General features: G+C 40.8%; 1 protein-coding gene and 1 pseudogene across 13 annotated transcripts in view; one reads left to right on the top strand and one right to left on the bottom strand.

Annotated features, from left to right (window-relative positions):
* Positions 1 to 24,769, top strand: part of SYNE1 (spectrin repeat containing nuclear envelope protein 1) — a 496,771-nt gene that overhangs the window by 313,683 nt on the left and 158,319 nt on the right. For 9 of the 13 annotated variants that reach the window (XM_027551881.1, XM_027551880.1, XM_027551874.1 and 6 more), the window contains 6 exons: positions 416 to 556; positions 7,660 to 7,827; positions 8,108 to 8,269; positions 16,828 to 17,034; positions 18,552 to 18,725; positions 22,837 to 23,028. In XM_027551881.1, the coding sequence (XP_027407682.1) occupies positions 416 to 556; positions 7,660 to 7,827; positions 8,108 to 8,269; positions 16,828 to 17,034; positions 18,552 to 18,725; positions 22,837 to 23,028 (1,044 nt within the window). The remainder of the gene's footprint in view (positions 1 to 415; positions 557 to 7,659; positions 7,828 to 8,107; positions 8,270 to 16,827; positions 17,035 to 18,551; positions 18,726 to 22,836; positions 23,029 to 24,769) is intronic. The other 4 variants (XM_027551873.1, XM_027551872.1, XM_027551878.1 and 1 more) reach the window with 2 other exon arrangements.
* LOC113898590 lies at positions 11,144 to 14,053 on the bottom strand (annotated as a pseudogene).

The following is a 24,769-nucleotide window of genomic DNA, read 5'->3' as shown; positions in this document are numbered from 1 at the left end:
ATTACTTTGGGTACATTTGTCTCACTAGAATAGTTGGAATTTGAAATACCTACAAAAGACCAAGCCTTAATTCATAGACTGTTCTTTCATTTGTATGCTTTGTGATTTTTAATCATTATTTATAAAGATACAGACAATCAAGAAAAGGAACATAAGTTAAAGAAATATTTAATTGGCAATGAAACTGCATAATGTGACATGTATCCCCTACCCACGTGTGTTTACAATGGTCCCTAGTGTCATAGTCACTTGAGGACAAAACTTTCAAATAGTAACACACAATTTGTAAATTGAGATCTCAGTAACTCTAACTTTTGTTGTATGGTTATCTCTGTTTTAACCCGTGCCTGGTCAGGTGTTTTGTTAATATAACTAACCGATTTTCGTGTCCTTTGGGTCACATTCTATGTGACAGATGACTGCAGGTCGCTGTCACACTTTGCTGTCACCTGTCACTGAGGAGTCTGGGGAGGAGGGAACCAACAGTGAGATCTCCTCTCCGCCTGCTTGCCGCTCCCCTTCACCTGTGGCTAATACAGATGCCTCTGTTAACCAGGTACTGCCCACTTGGCATCCTTCTAGCTCAGATCTCTGAACGGATGCAGGACTCCATTCTCTGTTCTTATTAGACTGTGGGTATGGCTCGTAGACTTTGAGAATCACACCATTAGGTGTGACAGTTGCATAAACTGTGATTATCATGTGAGACCCATGCTGGCTTAACCTACCATCTCTCCTGGGCTACTGAGATGAGATGAGCAAAAATTAGGTCACAGAAACGAGAGCTGCAGAAGGGCCTGTTTTAAGGCATTATGGCTTTAGCATCTAACAGCTGTTTGTAATGGAGTACTGCATCCTAATAGAAAATGAAATGTTCATGTCACTTTTGTAAAATAACATGATTCTATTGCTGTTGTTAACATTCATTGAACAAAGTTTTGACACTTGCCAGCTCGGATTTTGAAGATGGAAAATTTATCTTCACCATATAATATAACAAAGACTTCTTCATTATTTACTAGTTGCCAACCAATTTAAAGGCCATCTGTCAGTATATACATTAGTGCCTAACTAGATCTGTGTTTTGAGTTTTCTTATCTGTCGATAACCTTAAGTTTTATTTTATATAAAATGGGGACAACAGCTTCTCATTATGAGGTGCCTTTTGAGTGTACATTCCATTAAATATAGATCATACTAAATTAAATATCTCAAAAATTTTCATGAAAAATATTGGATAGAAATCAAAAGGATGTTTTTATAATAATCAGAATTGTTTAATGCATATTGAATAATGCTTTCTCTTTTTTACTTTAGCCAAAGAACCAAAAAAAAATTTTTAATTGCTTTACTATGAAATTACTTGTGTTCAAAAAAGCTGAAATTTATTATCAAGGGAGAAGCATTGATCAGAGCAAATGTTCTATAAGCTATATTACAAACCAATCATTATTTTATTTTAAAGCAGAAGCATTCAAAATAGGATTTCTGTGATATAGAGAGCCCACCTCCCTCCAAACAAGGAAAATAAAGCAATGAAATCTTTCGATAAAACAATTCTCTTGGTAAAAATCTATGGAGCTCTAAGAAAAGTATCAGTTCATTCATTATCAGCTAGCTAGCTTGCTTGGCATGAAATCTTGTGCTAGGATCCAGAGATATAATAAAGGATGAAACAGCAGTGGCCCCTACTTTCAAGCACCTTATAGTTGAGTTAGAAAAGTGGCCATAAGTTGAATAATAACAAAAGTGTTAGGGGAAATTTTAAAAAAGGAGAAGTTCACAGTATTCTGGAGGATTTGGGAAACTGTTCTCCAAATTCTGATTTTAAAATATGAATTACTCATTCTTTGACGATGTGTTCTTCCCTGTGGCCGCAGATGTCATTAGAATCATAGAAATATGGCTAGAGTCAGCTTTTTATTGTGTAAGAAAATGTATCCTATACGATGGGTTTAGTGTTCTTAAAGTTTCCAAGTTGAACAATGAACACTGACTGTTGGACTAACACTATGGAAAGAATATCCCTCTTCTAAAATAATAAATCTCAGTGCTGCATCTTATGAAGTGTCTTTCCTTGTACAGGTGAAAGTCTTCTGTAAATGATGTTGTATGCAAGCATTTTCATTACAGTTGCTTTAACTGTCAAGCTCAGTCAAATCTCCAAATTATGAGCAAAATTATGCTTTGTCTTAATCCCATGTTGACCCCCCCTCCCAGATCACAGGAAAACTTTGATTTAAATTTTAATATTAACCTGACATAGTATTGTATAAATTATATAAATTAGGGGAAAAAGATCTTTATTTCTTTCATGTCAGACAACTTTACTCCCAGGAAGTTGTTAGAAAGCAAAAGTGTTATGCTTGGTGTTATTCAAACAAATTGACCCCGTCATTCCAGCCACATGCAATTCTCATCGAGTGATGTAAGTCAGAGGAAAATGAACAAATACTGCAACATGGCCAGTGAGCCTGCATTTACAAAACTTTCTCTTGAAGCTGAGGAAAGCGTTTAGAATTCCCATAAGTTCCAGTTTGCAGACTCAAAACACCGCACAGAATGTACACAGCTGTTTCTAGGAAGGGCCAAATATAACTGCTTTATAAAATCGCAGCTGTTAAAAAAAAAAGACTGTGTGCTTGCTACTCTGTAAGTAGATCTCCATTATATAACTAACTGATCTCCCCACAGTCAGTGTGTTCTGTCTCTGACAGTAGTTATTAGCTGAAATGTGATAGCGGTTTAGTTTACTTGAGGAGAGAAATAATGAGACATCCCCAGACTTTGCTGCAGGATTCTTGATCCTATTAAAAGCAAGCCAAGACTTGGGCTCCTCCTCGGAAGAGTTGAGGAAAGTAGAAGTTTGAAAAGAGCAGTATTGTAGTAAGTAGAATCCCTGTCTCCAGTTTAAAAGCTGGGGATGGATCCCAGCTCTTCTGCTAAGCTGCATGTACCTGGAAAGTCCCTCATTTGTAATGGGAAGAAGTGCTACTTAATTCACCACATTGTGAAAGTTAAATGTGATATGGATTCTGAAAGCACATTTTAGCCTGGAAAAGGAATCAAATAGTAGTTTCCAAATTTAATTCTGTAGGAATCTGCTAGATAATAACTCCTTTAATGTAGACGCGTAACCAACAAGAGATATTTCTAGGGATGATTTCCTCACTATAACAAATATTTAGTAGTTACTTATAGAACTGATGAATTTATTTTATTAAATCTATGTAGTCCTCAAATAGATGCAAATTATTAATCTATAAAAGGTGATATTTTCAAATTATTTTAAGAAATTTGAGACACAGAAGCCAGAAAACAGATTTTTTTTTGTAACAAATTTATTTTATTTTATTCTTTTGGGCTTTCATTATTTATAATAGAGTATTTAAAATTTTTACATCAAAGCAACTATTTGCTTTTCCTTGTGGACACTCATAGTACTATTAATACCATCCATGTAAGCAAAATAATAGAGTTTAAAGAAGTCTTTTTAGAGAACGTCCCTGGTGGTCAGTGGTTAACATTCTGCATTTCCAATGTAGAAGATACGGGTTTGATTCCCGGTTGAGAAGGTTAGAAGATCTTAAATGCCATGCAGTGCAGCAAAAAAAAAAAAAAAGTGCTTTTACATATACAGTTTTTTTATGAATGTATATGTTATTGTTGTTTAGTTGCTAAGATATGTCTGGCTCTTCGTGACCGTATGGACTGTGGCCCACCAGGCTCCTCTGTCCATGGGATTCTCCACTGGAGTGGCTTGCCATTTCCTTCTCTAGGGAATCTTCCTGACCCAAGGGTTAAACCCAAGTCTCCTGCATTCCAGGTGGATTCTTTATCACTGAGCCACCAGGGAAGCCCAATGAATGTATATACCTGCCTGTTATTTGCCAAACACTCCATGGTATGCTCAGATTCAGACACTTGCACAGTTTTTAAGGAACTCACAGTCTGTGTGAGAGCAGGCACACGGTGACCATGGAGTGGGACAAGTGCTCTGAGGGTGGGAAGCAGAATGTGAAGGAAGGACGCAGGGTAAGTACCTAAACAAGGCTGGAGTTCAGTGGGTCGAGGACTCCCCCCTTTAGTTTTAAAGTAGTATAAGTCAGGTGCAGTTGGAGTGCTCTAGAGTGAGGAGAAGTCTTTCAGGCAGAAAGAAGCACATATAGGAAGTTTTTTCAGGCAGCAGGAAGGAAAACGGCCTAGCAAAGCAACTGCAAATAACATCAGAATAATGGGAGAAGCATAGATTTGGCGAAGGAGATGGGGGGAGAAATGAAGCTGAGGGGGATATAGGAAACACACCCTGATGCCACACGAAAGAATCTGAACTTTGTCCAGGAGCTAATAGTTAACCACTGAAGGAATTTAACTAGAAGCTCTGCACAGAAGTGAGCTTTAGAACAGATTCTTCAGTATCAGTGTAGACAGGAGGATGGTGATGGACAAATCTATAGCCAGGGAAGTGAGTGAGGGACAAAAGTTTACACACTCTGGTGTCTGGTCCAGTCATTCAGACTGATGACTGATCACCAGTCATTTACTGGTGATGTAAATGAAAGAAACAGCCGGGGGGCTGTGGGGCCCTGACAGAGCCTCCCCACGTGACCTAGGCAGCCTTTCCTCTCTTAGAATTACCGTGCGCATGTGAATGTGGAATCCTGTCTTACCTGGCTTCCGGTTTGCAGAGGAAGCCATGAATCAGGATTCTTACAAAAGCTCCCTTTCTGGTTGAAGAGAAATTCAAAACAATTTAAAACACTGTATAAGCCAAGCTAAATATATGCAGGCTAGAGACAACCTTCAGGCTGACAGTTTGCAACCTGAGAGTTACGAAGTTATCGCTATAGCGTGAACTTGAACTTGAACCCAACCTGTGCTGTGGCAAAGGTGTAGAACTTCATCCTTACATGCGCAGTCGTGGTCAGGGAGAGAAGGAATGGAGAATAAATCCCAAGTGAGGTGATTAGAAAGATGGATAAAACTTCATCCATTCACTGAAAGATGGACAAAACGTCATTTTTCCTAAATCCATTTCTTATCCTCCGTGTGTTTTTTTTGGTTGGTTTGTTTGTTTTGTTTTTTCAAGTATTGAATTTGAAGAGACAAGGGGATCAACTTGTACAACTCATTATGTGAGTCTGGAGCTCATAAATATAGCAGTGTTTAAGAATGAGTGCACGAAACAAAAGAGAAAGACTGAATGACGAGAGAGGTCGGAGGAGAGCAGAGAGGGTAAAAGGAAAGTCTTTTCCAAGAAGGGATGATCAGTGGTACTGAATTCCAGTGAGAAACCAGGCAAGAGAAGATTCGAAAAATAATCATTTTATATCACAGAAAACAGCCACTGATGATTATGGCCAGAGCGCTTTTAGTGGCCTCACTAGAATCAAGGCTCAGTTGGGTATTTAGAAGTGGACGGGTGAACATATTAAGTGTAAACTACCATCTTCAGGAACTGAATTATGAAGCAAAAGGGAGAAAATGATGGTTACAAATGTGTGTGCAAATTGTATTTGTGTGTAATGAGTCATTATGTTATGATTTGTAGAACTTTTAATATATGATACCCTAAAAGGAAAAAACCAAAGAAGGCTGTGTGTAGGTGTTTTCAGACGGAAAAGATTTATTTATATGCTAAGGGGAAAGTCAGTGGAGATGGAGTAGATATTAATGAACCAAAATCCTTGAGAAAGGGAAGGTGGATGAGGTTGTAGGGGCAGGTAAGAGGATTGTCTTTACTCAAGAGGACTAGAAAGAGTGAAATAGAGGTGAGTCTGAATATAGACAGACCTTTGAAAATTTGAGAAGTTGCAGAAATATCCCAGTTTGTGTGTGTGTGTACATGTGTGCACACACACATGCATTCTGTAAGGAAAAGTTGGATTGAGTCATAGTTGGGGTTTTCCAAGTGTTTGAAGCAGAACTTAAAGGGGCAAAGGAAACACAGCTGTTGGCAAGAGAATGGTTTGTATCACTTAGTCAGAAATATACTCAGGGTGAATCAGTTCAGTGATGACAGCCTGTCATGTTCAAGGAGGGCAAGTGGGCGAGGATGGATGGATATAAGGTTGTCAGGGATTTGAAAATACCAAGATGATCTGCTCGAGATGAGTGACAGGGTTAGGGATGAAAAGGAACCAGTCTCCATGCTCCAGTGTCATCAGTAAATGTGGAGGACTTACCTGGAGGCCTCAGCAATAAGAAGATGGTAGAGGGTCTCATGGCCACTCAGATATCACTTTATTTAATCCTCGAATCCACCCAGGGTTGTGCAGATGAGGGAGTCCATGCACAAGATGTGAGTGACTTGCTCCAATTCTATGGTGGTGGTGGTGGTTTAGTTGCTCAGTCCTGTCAGATTCTTGTGACCCCCTGGACTGTAGCCCACCAGGCTCCTCTGTCTATGGGATTCTCCAGGCAAGAATACTGGAGTGGGTTGCCATTTCCTTCTCCAGGGATCGTCCCAACTCAGGAATCGAACCTGGGTGTCCTGCATTGCAGGCAGATGATTTACTAACAGAGCTACGAGGATCCAGTTCTCTAGCTACTTAGAAGGTGAATTTCACCTGGGGTCTCAGGTGTCCTGACTCCTCCAGTGTCAGACTGCTGTCTGAACTCATTCTACTATATGACCTTGCTTCTGCCCTAGTATTGACCCCAAGACACCAGGCTCCTTCCTGCTGTTGCCTTGGTTTTTCCCAGGTATCTGGGGCCTTCAGTACTTTTTACCAAGACATCATCAAAAAGGCTCAGGTTTTTAATCTTAAACAGTACAACTGTGAAGTAGTGAAATTTATAATAGTATTTTCCACAATATAAACAGTACTCCCTTCAATTTCTATAAATATATAGATACACAACCATAAAAACAATTAAAAGCATATGAATTATGTATCTTGATATAGTAAATTCTATTATCAATACTAATAAAACATGTCATGTTACTTATTGCCCAAGATATAAAAAATTCAAAAGCCTCCTGTTTCAGCATCCGCTTTGTTTCTTGTGTTCTTCCAGGAATTGAATAGAAGAAAACCTCTTTATTATTTGTTTCTTAGAGTAGTTTTAGCCTCCCCATTATCTTTTCCCTTATTAAATATTAATATATTTATAATTTAAGTAATTTATTTATTAACATGTTTAATTAAGACATGTTTAAATAATGTATCCAACATATTTAAATTAATTTCTGTGAATAAAGAACTCAAATATTGAAAATCTGGCTATACCTGAAAAAAAACTTTTCAGAGATTTAAATGTGTTTAAATCAAAGGTTTTTAAAAGTTATTCAAAACTGATCAACATATTCATCAACATTTCAGGAAATACATCATTTAGATTCTCCTTTTTTTGTGGTTAATCAGTCTTGAAGTGTGTATACCAGTTAAATTCTTTGTATTTTAATTTTGCCAAATATAAAATAGGAATGAGTTTTGGTAACTTGAAATATTGGTAAATTGCTTTTTATATGAATCAACATTTGAAAGCAACAACAGTGTGCTTTGATATGACCTTCTTACCACAAGAGTTTACTAACTTTGATGGTTGTAGCCCCCGGGGCCAGGTAAGAATCCTAAAACTTTCCTCTGCATGACAAGCACAGTGACCTAAGTTTTGTCCTCCTCTTGCATCTAACACTGTACCTTGCTCCCACAGGACATCGCTTATTACCAAGCCTTATCTCCTGAGAGGTTACAGACCGATGCTGCCAAGGTTCCCCCCAGCACGGTCCCACCCCAAGAACTCTATGAACCGGGACTGGAGCCTTCCGCTACTGCGAAGCTGGACGATCTGCAGCGCTCTTGGGAAACCTTAAAGAATGTGGTAAGTCTGCCAGATGTGGGATTATTTAGCCCATGAGACAGAGGAGCCTGGCGGGCTGCAGTCCTAGGGTCGCAAAGAGTCGGACACAACTGTGCACACACGCAAGACACCAGATTTCCTTAGCGATTGTCTTATGAAATTAGTGCCTAATGCTTACACATCCCGTGTACAGTTGAATAGCCTCAGTTGGGTCACAGAGGTAAAGCAGTGAGGAAAGAAATGTCGTAATCTAGAAGATAAGGGGTGGGAAACATTTGGTAATATCCCTTTTCTTCTTTAGATCAGCGAGAAGCAGCGCACACTCTATGAAGCCTTGGAACGCCAGCAGAAGTACCAGGACTCCCTCCAGTCCATCTCCACGAAAATGGAGGCCATCGAGATGAAACTCAGTGAGAGTCTGGAGCAGGGCAGGAGTCCCGAGAGCCAGATGGCCGAACATCAGGTAAGAACAGCCATGACTTCAGCTTCCTGCTTGATCAAACTGCTGCACCCTTATTTATGACTGACTGCTCAAGCCGGTGCATAAGAGAGCAGGCTGGCATGTTTCACTGTATCAACTGTTACAGAGTCAGCAAGATTCCAAGTGGTGGTTTTGTTTCCATCATTGCTTCAGGAAGGGATCCAAGAGGGGAAGAAAGAAATTCAGGCGTTGGTGTTGCTTTTTCACATTTATTATTACATAAACTGGCTTTCCTTATTGTTGCCACATTATTTTTATTTCATTTTGAACTATTATCATAAGAATAAAAGGCACCCCACATCTACCCTCTCTGGGTATTGTTTTTTTTTTTTTTTTAAATTAAATTAATGAATTTATCCTTTTTGGCTGCACTGCCCAGCCTATGGGATCTCAGTTTCCTGACCAGGGGTCAAACCTGTGCCCCCTGCAGTGGAAGCACAGAGTCCTAACCACTGGACTTCTAGTGAGTTGTTTAAAGAAACTTAGCCAGTGTGTCCCTGGAGGAGGGCATGGCAATGCACTTCAGTACTCTTGCTGGAGAATCTTATGGACAGAGAAGCCTGGTGGGCTACAGTCTTTGGGTCACAAAGAGTCAGACATGACTGAGCAACTGAGTGTGTACCCGGTACCTTCTTATCACTTAGAATAGCTCTGAGACTTCAGCGGGCAAAGAAGCAGTTGAAGAAAAAGGGGGTTTCCAAGTTATAATCCTGTGGTTGTCCCAGACTTAAATCATTTATTAAAAGGTACACTGGGAAAAAAAGGAAAAAGATATATTGGATGATGCTTCAGTTTTAGGTGAGAAACAGAGATGAGATGATTACATTAACCTAGCTCAGATACTGTTAGAAATGCATCACTTTATAATGCATGCTAAGTGCATAGGTTAATAATGCTTTAGCAATATTATCAGATTACTATTAACACTTAACTGAGTCCAAGATACTGAGGGGTATCAGTATCTTTACAGTCACCTAAATATTCGATCACCACGGCGCAGGAAAATGCTGCCTGCCCTGACCAGATCTCAGAAGCATAAAACAACCCTATCAAAGGCAGAGGGAAACAGAGATACTTTTAGATGCTAATTTAGAGCTGTGAAAGCATGGTATGATATATGTGTCTATCAAATAAAGACTGGGAAATTTGTCAGCTCTAAGAATGAAACTGTGTACTCTGTCTTTACTTAACATCATTATAGTTTTGGAACCCACAGTAACCTTGGCATACATTGCCTGTTTATATGTATAGTCCAAGATAAAATTGTACTATTTTACAATAAAGGGCCTTGAAGTATTAACACAAAAGTGGAAACAATTCATCTAGAGACAGTATTGAGAAATAGTGGTTTCAGGTTTTTGACATTCTCATAGCTTCTTAAGATAGACATCAGAGTGTACAGGATCCATTTTTACAGGCCTTGTTTTGGTAAAATGACCGTCTGTGGGTCTTTCTGCTATCTTAAAATCACCCACAGTCCATTTGGCTTGGGGAGGGTGCTATAAAAACACGAAATTAAAACTAACCTTTGTTTGCTTGGATCAAGCCGATCACAAGGACTGTCAGGGACTTAGGTCTCTGTTACTACCATGCTGTGTTCCCCTGAGCACCACAGTCTTTTTAACTGATACCTCGGTTTTGTAATTGTCAACATCCACTTCATTGTCACCTGAGGGGCCTCTCTGGGTGGCCCCAGTGTGCTTCCCAGGGCTCTGTCTGCCCCTCACCTCTCCAACCCTTCACTGTACCTGTACTAGCCAGAGAACATCCATGCATTTGATTACAGCTTCTTTTAAGCAACCAAAAAGGATTAGGGAGTTTTCCAGGTGGCGCTAGTGGTAAAGAACCTGATTGACGTGAGAGACATGGATTTCATCCCTGGGTCAGGAAGATCCCTTGGAGGAGGGCACGGCAACCCGTTCTAGTATTCTTGCCTGGAGAATCCCATGGACAGAGGAGCCTGGAAGGAAGCAGTCCGTAGGGTTGCACAGAGTCAGACATGACTGAAGCAACTTATCATGCACGCACAAAAAAGATTGAGGAGAAGTTGTCCAAAGGCTTGATTAGAGTGAATCTAAGTGTCACAGGCTTAGTCAGCGTCCCAGTTTACAAAATTTGACTCTCTCTACTTTCAGGTACTTTCTGATCACTGTGTTTGTTCAGGGCTCATCATTCTTGTGTTCCAGGTGACAGACCACAGCTCCCAAAGACCCTTCACTGGGTCCCACAGCACTTACTAACAGAAAGTAGGATCCTGGTGGTCTGCCTTGACCTTCCAGAGTTCAGAATTAAGATGCAAATTAACTCTCAATCACCAGCATCACCCTGCCTCTCAGGCATTAGTATGAAAACACACACAAACTGAATGTACAGAATTATTATTTTGTTTAAGGGATCTAATGGCGAAAACTCAAAATTGCACATTAATGCTAAGCATTATAAATTAGAAACTATCCTGTGACTTTTCTTGTCATTAAGGCCAACCACATGATTTTCATCCCTTTCTAAATTGAGAGTGGTGATGCTAACAATTATAGCACTGAGGAGATGTAATTCTAATTCAGTGCTTACCCATCATTTGAACTTAACAAGTATATTAATGCTCTAAGGAGAGGGAAGGAAATATAAATAATGTATAATTTCTTGTATCACCACAAATCTAACATTTTCCATCTGACCTACTTTTGCTAACTTTTGCTGTCTGTACCTAAATTCTGCAAATTCTGGGACAGTGCTGCCTACATGGAAAGCTAATGGTATCCTAATACCTAAATTGGTTTTTGGCTTCTGGAATGATACTTTAAAAATCCTAAGATATGATAGAATTACTCTAGGTTTTTTTTTTTTTTTTTTTTTTTGATGCTGCAAAAACACTTTATCGTTTCCATTTGGTCCAAGGCTTGAGAGAGGGCTCCTGAGTGTTAAAAAGCTGCCTAGTGGCTGCAGAGAGGGGTTTCAGGCAGCCCTGACGTTACGGGGACTTCTCAATGGCCACTGGTCTCCAGAAGTTCCTAGTCGTGCTTGAGAGTGAGCCTTTCGAAGACGTATTTGCCCAACCCAGCCTGGGGACCAGCCAGCCTGCAGAAGTGGTCAGGTGGTCACCCGTGTTCTTGGTGAGTTTCACCTCCTCATCTAGAAAGTGGTTCTCCAGCAAGTCACAGATGTGGGGGTCTGCACGGGCAGAACCCAGGCCATGCAGATCCCAAAGGGCCTGGCTCAGGTTCTTCTCTGTGAGAAGGGCAGCTTCCCTAGCATCCTGGGTTTTACCCCACTCATCTTGAGACGGCTTCCACACGTCCAGAAAGAGGTCACGGATGCCATACTGATTTTGCATTTTCAAGAGATGCTTTGCACCCTCGCCCTTCTCCTTGGCCAATTTGCAGAAAAAGGTGGCCCATACCCTCCAGAGCCACATCGTCACGGTCGAAATAGAAGCCCAGAGAAAGGGAGGTGTAGGAGACCCGCAGATGCATGTTAACCAGGCAGTTGACGGCGGCCTCCACCTCAGTGGAATAATTCTGACGAATCTGAGAGCTCATGGTTGATCGTTAATAAGGAGTTAAGCTCAGCAAATGGTGGCTGGTCCCGGTGATCGTGGACAGCTGAGTGGCTGATGCTAAAGGTTGCGACTGGAAAAAAGGTTGGAGGGTGGTCTGAGGCTGGGGAAAGGGACAACCCTGGATCTGTTCTGTCCAATCACTGTTGAAGCAAGAGACAGATCTATGGGACTGTTGAGCACACTTTGAGAATTACTCTTTTAAAATAAAGAATGTGGGTAAGAGGGGCCAATATGATTTTCGTACTTTCTAAAGGTTAATAAAAATACTTCAGTTTTTTTCTTCTCCCCAACATGCTCTGGGAAGTAATGTTTCTTTAAAGAGCTATTCTAATTCCTATGATTTTCCTCTAAACACCTGTCTAAATCTACCGAATTTGGGTGGAGTCTTGTGCCTTTCCTGGTACCCTCTTGAAATTGAACAATAGGTTTAATTTGGAGACATCAGTGCAGTTCATGAGCTGACTTGTGGCTGTTCTGCGTGTTACGGGACCTTCATTATCATGGGCAGCTAACCCTTTGTGGGTGTATGTTATCTTTGCTACCCAAACCCAGTGGTAGTTTGGAGGCAGAGCTCTGAGGTTATTTTGGTTCTGTTTCTTTAATATATGTAACTGCTCAAAGTTTGAGATGGACTGAGCTGGTGTAGACAGTTATGAAAGTCACAATGAAATTCATGTTCTCCTTTCTTGTTGAACCAGACGTGCACTCCGTGTTCGCCCCAGAGTCAGTTTAGAAAAGCCCAAGGTACTTTAAGCCAGACTGGTCATACACATGCCCTCCTTGTAAACACAAGTTAGAAACACAAAGAGGAACATTTCATCTCCTCTCCTTAGTTTTGAGTCAGGTGCTGTAGGAAAGGAAGCAGCTGGCCACCAGTTGAAAAGAGTTACAGATCAAAGACATATTCAACTGCTGGATTTTTTTGTTTTTTAGATTGAAGTTCACATCACATGAAATTAACCATTTTAAAGTGTACAGTTCAATGACTTTTAGATCTTTTAAAAGGTTATACAATCGCCCCCCTCTATCTGGTTTCAAAACATTTACATCACCACAAAAGGAAATCCCATCTCCTGGTAAGTTTGCCTAGTGGATCTTGAAGTTAAAACTTGACAACCTTCCCCAAAATATCCACTCTCCCTTGAGAGTAAACTGAAGCATGGACAGAGAGGCTTGACTCTAACAGTATGGAAATTAGCAGTTCTAGGATTCCTAATTCCTTTATCCCTTACTTCAGGACATTCGGATAGCTGCTTACAACATTGTGAGTTTGAAAAGGAAGTAGTTCACGTCACTCTATACCTTATTGGTAAATCCACTGAGATTAAATGAGTGAGGAAGATTTTTTTTTTTTCTGGTTGTTTTATGATTCAGATACCTGTTTTGTCTATAATGAATTGGAATTAATTCAACTAGATATGCAGAGTGCCTACTGTGTTCACAGCTGAAATAGACTTTTTCATGAACATATGATTTAGGGGGTGAAGTGAATTACCAGCACGTTATACATAACCCAGTGAGATGATTGTGTGTTACAGTGGTGGGAGGTAAATGAAAGGAGACTCTAACAGATCTGTTGGGAAAACAAGGATTTTGAAAGTTTGGAATAGTAACAGGAGTGGGTAGGAGGCACTATTAAACATGTGAGGAAAGGCATAGAATGAGAGAGTGAGAGTGGATGTGGTGTGCATTAGCAAAGGGGGCTCATCTTGTACAGAGAATCAGTGCAGAAAAAAGGACAATAGGTCAGACTAGTTATAGAGAAGCACTTAAAACAGACCAAATGATATGAATTTTATATTTTTGGCAATCAAATACCAAAAATGATTATAAAATAGGAGAAAATAACTTACTGGATGAAAAGCATTTTGAATGTATAACAAGCAATAATAGTCTGTAAATTTATTACAATCCTATGAAAATATCCTAGCAAGTTCTTTGGTAGAGATTGATAAGATAATTCTAAAATATATTGTAAATGTATGAAAAAATATATATTGAAAATGAAAAGAGTTAAGAACCACCAAGACAGCCTTGAAGAAGATGAATAAAATTGAAAAATGAGAGTGAGACATAAAACTATAATAATTATGAGAGTGTTATATTAGCAAAAACACCACATGAGTCAGTGGAACAGAACTAGAAGCCAGAAACCCCCTCACACTACATGCCCGACTCTTTGTGACCCCATGGACAGTAGCCTACCAGGCTCCTCTGTCCAAGGAATTCTCCAGGCAAGAATACCTGAGTGGGCTGCCATTCCCTTCTTCAGGGGATTTTCCCGACCCAAGGATCAAAACCGGGCCTCCTGCATAGCAGGAAGATTCTTTACCATCTGAGCCACCAGGGAAGTCATCAGGGAAATGGATTAAAGCTGTGTGAGATACCACTAGAAAGGCTTAAATGGACAAGACCCTCAAACCAGGAGACAGTGGAATGCAATGCAACCCTGAAAAGGGTCATCTCCTTCTGCCTGCATAGTCACAATCGTGGAGGGTGTGAGAGAGGCCAGACACAGGACAGTACATCAGGAGTGACTCTATTTCTGGAGAGCTCAAAACCAGACAGAAGCATCTATGGCTTTGCAAGGCCGCCCCGTGGTAACCTCTAGAAAGCAGAAAGGCTGTAACAGGATGAAGTCCAAGGGGATTGTAGAGTCCTGGGAATGCTCACTTTCTCAGTCTGGGTGCAGGAGCATGAGGAGCTACAGTTTGTGAGAATTCACAGAACTGCACACTTACTGCCTGCACTTTTCTAGATGTATATACATACTTCAGTATCATAGTTTACTTAAACGGGGATTGGACATGAAAACATCCTGATATTAGGGAAAAAAGAGGGTCTGTTTTTTGGTTTTAACATCTCTTGACAGCCCACTCTGAGGAGGCGCTTGGCTCACAGCGAAGTCTGCGGAAGAGATGGGAATCATGCAAGTAGGGGTATACTGCAAACTATGAAATATTGGCAACTATAAAATCAGTGATTCTTCACTTGGGTCATGATTGTCCCTCCTGTGGAGGGGCTTTTTTTTTTTTTTTTTTAATGCATCATTGAAATCCCAAATAAGAATTTCTCCTGTCAAGATTCTAGCTAAGGACTTCCCTGGCATCCCAGTGGTTAGGACTCTGTGATTTCACTGCAGAGAGCACGGGTTCCATCCCTGGTCGGGGAAGCTGCATGGCACAGCCACAAAAATGAAATAAAAAAAAAAAAAAAAAACAAGATTCCAGCTAAAGAGCGAATCATAAAATACAAAAAATGAGAAATACAGTGTATAATTGTGGTGACTGTTAAACAGGAAATAAGATGCTATTCAAAGACAGCAATAGAGATTTGTTTTGTTTTTGAATGAGTAGTCATGAAGGCAGTAGCACCCCACTCCAGTACTCTTGCCTGGAAAATCCCATGGATGGAGGAGCCTGGTAGGCTGCAGTCCATGGGGTCGCGACGAGTCAGACCCAACCGAGTGACTTCACTTTCACTTTTCACTTTCCTGCATTGGAGAAGGAAGTGGCAACCCACTCCAGTGTTCTTGCCTGGAGCATCCCAGGGACGGGAGAGCCTGGTGGGCTGCTGTCTATGGGGTTGCACAGAGTCGGACACGACTGAAGCGACTTAGCAGCAGCAGCAGCAGCAGCAGTCATGAAAGGCCTCTCTGAAAATGAGACAGTTAACCTAAGGCTCCATGGAGGAAGAGACCCATCTCAGGAGAGTGAGGAGAAGAGCATTCCAAACCTTGAGGGAATAGGATGTGCAAAGGCCCTGAGGCAGAAAGCATTGGGGATCTTGGAGTGATTGAAGGCAGGGATGCAGTGAGCAAGAAGGAAGCCCGGTACCGGGGGCAGCCAGGTGTGAGAATGCATGAATACTGTAAGGAGTTTGGATTTTATTTCATAGGCAAGAAGCCACAAAGTATTGTAAAGCAAGGGAGTGAGAGGATCTGATTTATCTTTTTAAAGGGATTTAAGCAGATACTCCACCTAGTAGATTATGAGAGCAATTCAGATAAGGAAATGGTTGTGACTTAGTTGGGAGCAGAGGAGACAAACAAGATGTTTTGGAGGTGAAGGCAGTTGTGTTGCAGGAAGGGGGACCCCTTCCAGAGTCTGAGAGTGGGCTCTTGTCTAACACAGAAATGAACTGCCCGAGGAGACACCAAGCAAATGCTTGGGAAGCGTGTGTTAGCCGGGCCATTCAGAGACACAGGGATGCAAACTGGACTCCTTAAATTTCCCTCACCACACCCACTCCTATTCTTTGCAAATGTCTCCGAGATAGATTCTTTAGGTAGTTAGGCCAGAGTTTTTTCCTGAGTCTTTTGGGCCTTGATTGTTCTCAACTCAAAATAATCTGCATGCCAGAGACCTTTTGGAGTGGGAGATTTTGTTCTTCTACCTAAGTGTCTTGTAGTGGGAGAAAGGAATTAAAGCCTTGGCAATGGACAAGGCCTGGGAGAGATTGTGAAGAGAGAAAACAGGGTCTAGAAAGTAGCCTTGAGAAGCTTCAAATTTTAGACCTAGGGAGAGGAGAAAAGTAAGGGGAGGGCAACGGCGTAGAAGCAGGTGACAGATTCTTCCTGCCTGTATGATACGAGTTTGCGATTAAAATGTAGCCTTGTTCCAGACTCAGGGAAATTTGGAGTGGGAGGAGTCACGTTGAGGAAGAAAGTGATGAATTTTATTTTCAACACAGAATTATGGACTCAGAATTAATTGCACATACCACCCCCCCGCGCCCCGTCAGATTATAGACGAGCCTGTTGAAAGCCGGATTAATTGATTTGCCCAGATTAATTAACTTTAAGTTACTGATGCAGATGATCTTAAAGTCAGAAACTTCCTGACTTTCAGTCTGGCAATGTCATTTTGAAACTTAGGTTAGAAGGCCCCCTATTTGTTGGTTAAATGACTTCCAAGTGAGCTTGGCTAAGTGCCATGATTCCTCAGTGCAAAAAACTGCACACAGGAGTGTGATTCCACAGTCTTTCCCTCAGGCTCTGATGGATGAGATCCTCATGCTCCAAGAGGAGATCAGCGAGCTGCAGTCGGCCCTTGCAGACGAGCTGGTGTCTGAGTCCCCGGAGTCCGAGCCGGCAGAGCAGCTGGCCCTGCAGTCCACGCTCACCGTCTTGGCGGAGCGAATGTCCACCATCAAGATGAAGGCATCCGGGAAGCGGCAGCTTCTGGAGGTAACAGGCCACCCTGGGGGTGCCCCTCACGTCCAGATTAACTCCTGAGGTTGGGTTGACAAGTATGTCCAGCTACTTACGTGATGACATGTCTATTGTTTCCCACTCAAAAGAAGCTGGTATATTGTGTGTGCACGGCCTCGTGAATAGAGCCCTGAGTCAGTGTGGAGCCATGAATGTGTCTTTTCACCCATTTCTGACTCATTTCAGGCCTGCAGAACTGAGGCAGTGGAGAGCCAATACTGGGTAGACATGAGCTTTGTGGGGAATAATTGTAGAAGGTTTGCATAATAGTTTGCTATGTTTAAATAAGACCATTTTTATGAATAGCATTGCTAATGCTGTGAAAAATAAATCCTTAGTCACTGGAAGCCAATTCAAGCACGTTAATTCATGAGAATATTCTTGCAGTTCTGGTTCTCATGTTAACTTTAATACTCAATAGATAAATTTTAGTTACACTACCATACGTGTTAAAAATAAGTTATTTTCCTTTTGTTGTTGTTCTCTTACCTTTCCTGGCCTTAAACATGTATGATGTTCATATTGTTGATCCTATGAAGTGTCTGTGTTCTTGTATCTCTAGGGTCTGGCAGCTTCTCTAGCACGAAATCAGTTATTGCTATCCGCTTAACATTATTTTATTTAGCTGCAGATTATACCATAATTCAATGAACCTTTGTCCTATTGTTAGGGACACAGGATATTTCCAGTTTTATCTGTTTTAAAGCTGATCAAATCATGTATCCATATATTTTCCTATTTTGGAGAAATTTTAAATCAGTGTTTCTACTCTAATCTCTAAACAATTTAATAAAAATTGATTAAAAATAATGGATTCTTAATAAAATAACTTTTAAAATAAAATACTTTATGGTGTCTTAATAATTAACCTTTTAATTCATTGATATTGTCCCCAGTCACTCTGTGAAACCCATGTGGAGTTGTGAAATGAAGTGATTGGCTTGGATTTTTTAAAAAAATACGGATTATTTGCCATCAGTAAAGAATCCTCAGAGACCTATCCAAATTTTTTGAAGTTTTGCCTTTGCCCTAGAAAGTGACAGCACTGGGCCACTCCTTCCTGTAGGAGATCAGTTGCCTGAAACTGCATGGTTCTACCCTTTTCGATGCACCAAGTATGTTCTTCAGTTGCCATGGTCCCCACTACACCCTACAGTTTCCCAAACTTTGAAGTCAAGTTACCTACTGTCTTACACCATTGACCAGTTTCTGTCATCCACATTATCTGCCTTGTTCTGTAGGTGTATTATTTAAGAACAGATAACTCCAGGCATACAGTCATTGTAGGAGTTTTTAAAAAATACCAATCCTGAGGCTCACCTCCTGAAATTCTGATTTACCGGTCTGTACCGCGGTCTAAACACCGGGGATTGTTTTTGAAGTTTCACAGGTGGTTCTGGTGTGCAGTCAAGGCTGGGAACCATTGCTCTGTGTGTTGAGTCCTGGTGATTTTGCCTCGGATGACCTGTGTTCCATCCTACTTAATTCATCAGGAGAAACTCAACGATCAGCTGGAGGAACAGAGACAGGAACAAGCCCTGAACAGGTATCGCTGTGAAGCTGATCAGCTGGACCACTGGCTCTTGAGCACGAAGGCCACTCTGGACATTGCCCTGGGGTCACCCAAGGAGCCCATGGACATGGAGGCCCAGTTAGTGGACTGCCAGGTACAAAAATGGTCTCAAAGGAGTATGCCAACATCATTAGGCAGACTTTTCAAAAATGTATCTGTTATTGGCTGTGTCGAGTCTTAGTTGCAGCATGCAGAATCTTTCGTCGGGGAGTACAGGTTCTCTGGTTGTGGTGCATGGGGTCCGGAACATGTGGGCTGTGTAATTATAGCACATGGCCTTAGTTGCTCCTTAGCACGTGAGATTTTAATTCCCTGACCAGGGATCTCAGGGGGCTTCCCAAGTAGCTCAGTGGTAAAGAATCTGCCTGCCAATGCCTGAGCGACAGGAGATACAGGGTCGATCCCTAGGTTGGGAAGATCCCCTGGAGGAGAAAATGGCAACTCACTCCAGTATTCTTGCCAGGATAATCCCATGGACAGAGGAGCCTGGCGGGCTACAGTCCATGGGGTTGCAAAGAGTCAGACATGACTGAGTACACATGCACACACACTTGACCAGGGATCAAACCCACATCCCCTGCATTGCAAGGCTAATTCTTAACTGCTGGCCCACCAGGGAAGGTCCCACAAGACATTTTTTTTAACTACAGAAAAGTATAATGGTAACAAACTGGGGCATGGATATGTGATTTTTCACAATCCATATACTTTACATATTTAGGAGAAAAACAATATCTTATAAAAGCTTAAATTAAATCCAGATGTGGGCTTAGTCTTTTGAAAATTTTACCAACAGTATCTACTCTTTAGAAAATTTTCAGCTTCCTGAAGGACATTTTTGTAAAGATTTAGTGTTTTTCAGTCACTCAGTCGCGTCCGACTCTTCGAGGCCCCATGGACTACAGCATGCCAGGTTTCCTGTCCTTCACCATCTCTCGGAGTCTGCTCGAACTCATGGCAGATTTATTTATTTATTTTTTTAAATTTTATTTTATTTTTGGAAACTTTACAATATTGTATTAGTTTTGCCAAATATCAAAATGAATCCGCCACAGGTATACATGTGTTCCCCATCCTGAACCCTCCTCCCTCCTCCCTCCCCATACCATCCCTCTGGGTCGTCCCAGTGCACCAGCCCCAAGCATCCAGTATCATGCATCGAACTTGGACTGGAAACTCGTTTCATACATGATATTATACATGTTTCAATGCCATTCTCCCAAATCTTCCCACCCTCTCCCTCTCCAACAGAGTCCATTTCGGTGGCTAATAAGGAATATAAGTACCTAATGCACAGAATTAGTATCAGTGACTGTGGATAAACAACAGAATAGGTGGGCCATTGCAATTTTGGTTTTAATTCAGAAATATTATTTGGAAAACTTGGCAAAACTGTAGTTATAGGCAGCCAGACTCAACATGGGAAGGTTGTCTTCTGGGGCAGAGAATTTCCTTCCTCAACGTGCGGTCTTTAGCAATTAATGTAAGAGGTAATGACATCAAAGTTTTTACTGTAATATTATTTTCTTACCTCCTTATTATGGAAACATTCAAGCACACATATAAAGCATAGAGAATAGATGCTGAACTCCCATGTACCAGTCATTGACTTCAAAGAGTATCATCATAGTAGACTTTACACTACGGGTGGGTGAAGTTTGTTTTAAAAGCTTTTTCATTTAACCAGCAAGTCTCTAGAACAGTCTAATCTGCAAGGTTAAATATCAGTGTACATGACTTCATACATGTGGGACTGAAGGAAATATGCACAGCCATTAGTTATGAATGCCATCTCTTTTCTTAATACATAGTATATCATTCTGGTCATCCCTTATGATTGAGATTTTTTAATATTAATTATTATAATTTAGGTTTTTTAATTCTTTTTACAACTTATAATTTTAAACTTTTAAACTATTTTATTTATTTATTTGGCCATGCTGTGTCTTGGTTGCGCCATGTGGGATCTAGCTCCCGGATCAAGGATCAAACCTGGGCCCCCTGTGTTGGGAGCACAGAGTCTTAGCCCCTGGATCACCAGGGAAGTCTGTGGACAATTTATTTATGTGTCTTCAAAGCATTTCTGCCTTGATGGTAGAGAATAGAGAGCCATGTGCGACTGTTTTCTATTTCTTTTATCATCTTTTCTAAAGTTACTTTTCTGAAAAGAGACACGTATTTTTAGCATTGCCTTCTAGCACTTGAAATTACCACATGTACTAGCATTTCAAAATTATGTTTCATCATTACTCCCACCTCTTCCTTTTTGATATCTCTATTTTTATAGTTATACATAAGATGCATAGTTGAGATAATATATTTCAGGACTCTTACAAAGTATTGAAGTGGTACTTTGGCAATATTTTTCAAAACTCAGAGCCTGTGAAATCACACAAATGCATGATAGTTCCTCATGCAAATAAATCTGGCATCTGAGCCAGTAGTATAATCATAGCTGTGGCTATTATATGGAATTAGGGTCCTGTTATGACTTTTGGGGCCCAGGGTACTTTGTTTCCATGAACCTCTCTTCCTCTATAGAAATACTAAAAGTTATATTTGTATTTTGTAACTGCTTTGGGTACAAAGGCTAATATAATCCAGGGTGGTTTATCATGGGTGCATGATAAGTTGCTTCAGTCATGTCCCACTCTTTGCGACCCTGTGGACTGTAGCCCACGAGGCTCTTCTGTCCATGGGATTCTCCAGGCAAGAATACTGGAGGGAGTTGCCATGCCCTCCTCCAGGAGATCTTCCCGAAGCCTGAGGTGATATCATTACATATTAATTATTATCATCATCATTTTTTCCTCTGATTTTAAACGAAAGACATTTTCTTGGGCCCCTTGATGTGTTAGGGGCCTTCAGTTCTGTGATAGCCTTGCCTAATGGAAAAGGCAGTCCTGCACAGAATAATATTAGTTCCTCAAAAGTAATCCTCAAGAAATGATCCTTTAAGGCCCATTTCATGAAAAGTTTCACTCTTCCTTTTAGTTCTAGGTCTTGGGATCTCACTTATGTTCTTAGAAGCTGATGGTAGTGATTCTGATTTTGTACAATCTTTTCTTATTAATAAATAATTGAATATAAATTAGAAAGTACATTTCAAAGAGTTCAGACTTAAGGTATAGAAAAACAGAACAGTTTCTGTAGAAAATAATATGGTTGTTATTTGTTTTGGTTGACTTTTTTAGGTTTTCTGTTGTTTGGTTTTTGTTTTAAATCTTACTTGGGAAGTGGGGAGATTATTTTCACTTCTTTCCTGGATTTAGCCTCCATTTTAGGAAAAAAACCTCGTAACACTAGAAAGTGAATGTGAAATTCTTAGGAAAACTTTCAGAAATGTGAAGTTAAAAATGCGTTATATAAAAGATAAAAACAGGGGAACTTCCCTGGTGGTCCAGTGGTTGAGAGTCCACCCTTCCAATGGAGGGGGCACGTGTTCAGTCCCTGATTGAGTATCTAGGATCCCGCATGCCAGGTGACATGGCCAAAAAAAAAAAGACAAAAATAATAAAAAGCAAGTAAAAGAGCACTAGTCTGGGACCACTCCCTTTCAAAACATTTTTCTTTGAAAAAAAAACAGTCCTTATTAAATTGACACAGAGAGTCGATCATGTGATGTCTTCACTATTATTAGCCACAAGCATAATGTGTGTGCATGCGTTACATACATGCTCAGTCACTCAGTCGTGTCCAACTCTATGACCCCCTGGACTGTAGCCCTCAGGCTCTTGGCTCCCTGGGATTCTCCAGGCAAGAATACTGGAGTGGATTGCCATGTCCTCCTCCAGGGGGGTCTTCCCAAGCCAAGGACTGAACCTGGATCTCCTGCATTGGCAGGTGGATTCTTTTACCATGGAGCCACCTCTAACACTAAAATAATAGAACAGTCATAATGGGGTAATGCTAAGGCCTGGTCTTTTCTCCTTATCTGTTGGCTATATAAAATGTGCTTCCCATATGTTTTTTTTTTTTTTAATAATATCTAATCTTAAATAAGAGAAAAATTAGGAGGCTCAAAGAATTGTTAAAACCTATATACACTCTTGAAGGTTGTATGAAAACTAGGGGGAATAAAGACAAGCCTAGAGGCATGTTGTTTTGATGAAAGTCTTAATGAAGCAGTGGGTTTCTCTGTGAGACGCGGTCTTTGCAGAGGCGCCCAGGCTGTGTCAGTTTCAACTTCATTTCTGTTGTCCTAGAATATGCTGGTGGAAATAGAGCAGAAGGTGGTGGCCTTATCAGAGCTCTCGGTCCACAATGAAAACCTGCTGCTGGAGGGCAAGGCTCACACAAAGGACGAGGCCGAGCAGCTGGCGGTGAAGCTGAGAACCCTCAAGGGGAGCCTCCTGGAGCTGCAGAGGGCGCTGCAGGACAGGCAACTCCACATCCAGGTGAGGCTCCAGCCACGCCATGAGTGTGGCGCTACAGAGAGGCTCATCTTTGCACAAGACTGGTCTGCCCTCTGAGCACGGGACACATGAAGGGGATGGCTGGGAAACAGCACATACTTATGTACGTACCTGCTTCACACACATTCTGGCGTAGTTGTTTGTTTGTTTGTTTTTAATATTTACTCATTTGGCCGCTCTGGGTCTTAACTGTAGCAGTCAGGATCTTCAGTCTTCGTTGGGATGTGTAGGGTCTTTAGTTGTGGCATGTGGGACCTAGTTCCCTGACCAGGCATCGAACCCAGGTCCCCTGAATCAGGTGCTCTGAGTCTCAGCCACTGGACCACCAGGGAAGTCCCTGGCATAGGTTTCCAAATAGGCTTTGTAAGAGTTGTTTGAATCCAGAGACCTGGAAATTGCAGCATAGGAAAGGAAAATGAAAATAATTACCAAATGCTAGCAGCTGTATCATTGAAAAGTAAATGTTTAAATATAGATTAAACATAGATTAAATCATAGATTAAGATACCCTGTGGCAGTGTTATATTTCTCCTTTATATCTCCTATGTTCTACTTTTCAGATAGACTATTTTATTTAGTGCCCACAAGTTTAGACTTGGCATGTATTCCAGGCGAATTGAACATTTTTACTATCATGCAGTGTCCTTCATGTTTCCTTATAGTGATTTAGAGCTTTTTTTTGTATAATATTTGCCTGGTATATCTTTCACTTTTCTGTTGATTTAACCCTTTCTGAGTCCTTATTTTTTAGATTTGTTTCATATAAAGAACATTTAGGTGTATTTTGTTGGTTCTAAGCACATCTAATCAGAAAACCACTGACTTTTAAAGAGCAGGTTTAATCTATTTAAATTCTTTGTGATTATTGATATGTTTGAAATTTTATTCTTGCTTTTTTTTTTCCTATTTTGTCCTGCTCTTTCTATTCTTCTTTCTCCATTTTAACTTTTGCTTCTAGGTGGTTGAATGCTTTCCTTTGTTTTTGTCTCTACTTTTTATCATGCCTACCTAATAAATTCTAAGTTATTATTTCATTCTTGTTCCAGATCAACATAAGAAACTCATAACACATTCACTCAGATTTCTCCCCATGCGCTTTGCATACTAGTAGTGTCTAATATTTTGATTTTGTTTGTTTTTCATCTCTACATATTAGAATTATTATCTTACACAAATATTAAGCAAATGTTTATTGCAAAGCTACTGTGTGCCAGCCACTATTCTATATGTTAGAGTGAAGGAGCAAGGGCAAAATCTATCTGTATATTTATATTTCTATATAGTCCATTTTCAGGGCTTCCCTGGTGGCTCAGACGGTAAAGCATTTGCCTGCAATGTGGGAGACCTGGGTTCGATTCCTGGGTTGGGAAGATCCCCTGGAGAAGGCAATCCACTCCAGCACTCTTGCCTGGAAAATCCCATGGGGACGGAGGAGCCTGATAGGCTACAGTCCATGGGGTTGCAAAGAGTCAGACACGACTGAGTGACTTCACTTTCTATAGTCCATCTTCAAGAGATTATGTTTGGGGGAGACAGATAGTAATATAAAATTAAGGTGTGTTATTATATGCTAAGTTAGAAGATGATAAGAGCTGTAGGGGAAATAGTATAAGGCAGATAATAAAGAAAGTTGGGACTGGGTGGATTTGCAGGTTTAAACAGGGTGACCAGCGAAGCCTCCCTCATCTTACGTTTGAAGGAGTGAGCTGTGTAGACATGGAGG

Source organism: Bos indicus x Bos taurus, chromosome 9 (assembly GCF_003369695.1).
Source record: "Bos indicus x Bos taurus breed Angus x Brahman F1 hybrid chromosome 9, Bos_hybrid_MaternalHap_v2.0, whole genome shotgun sequence".
Taxonomy (NCBI): Eukaryota; Metazoa; Chordata; class Mammalia; order Artiodactyla; family Bovidae; genus Bos; species Bos indicus x Bos taurus.
This window is presented reverse-complemented; position numbering and strand designations above follow the sequence as displayed.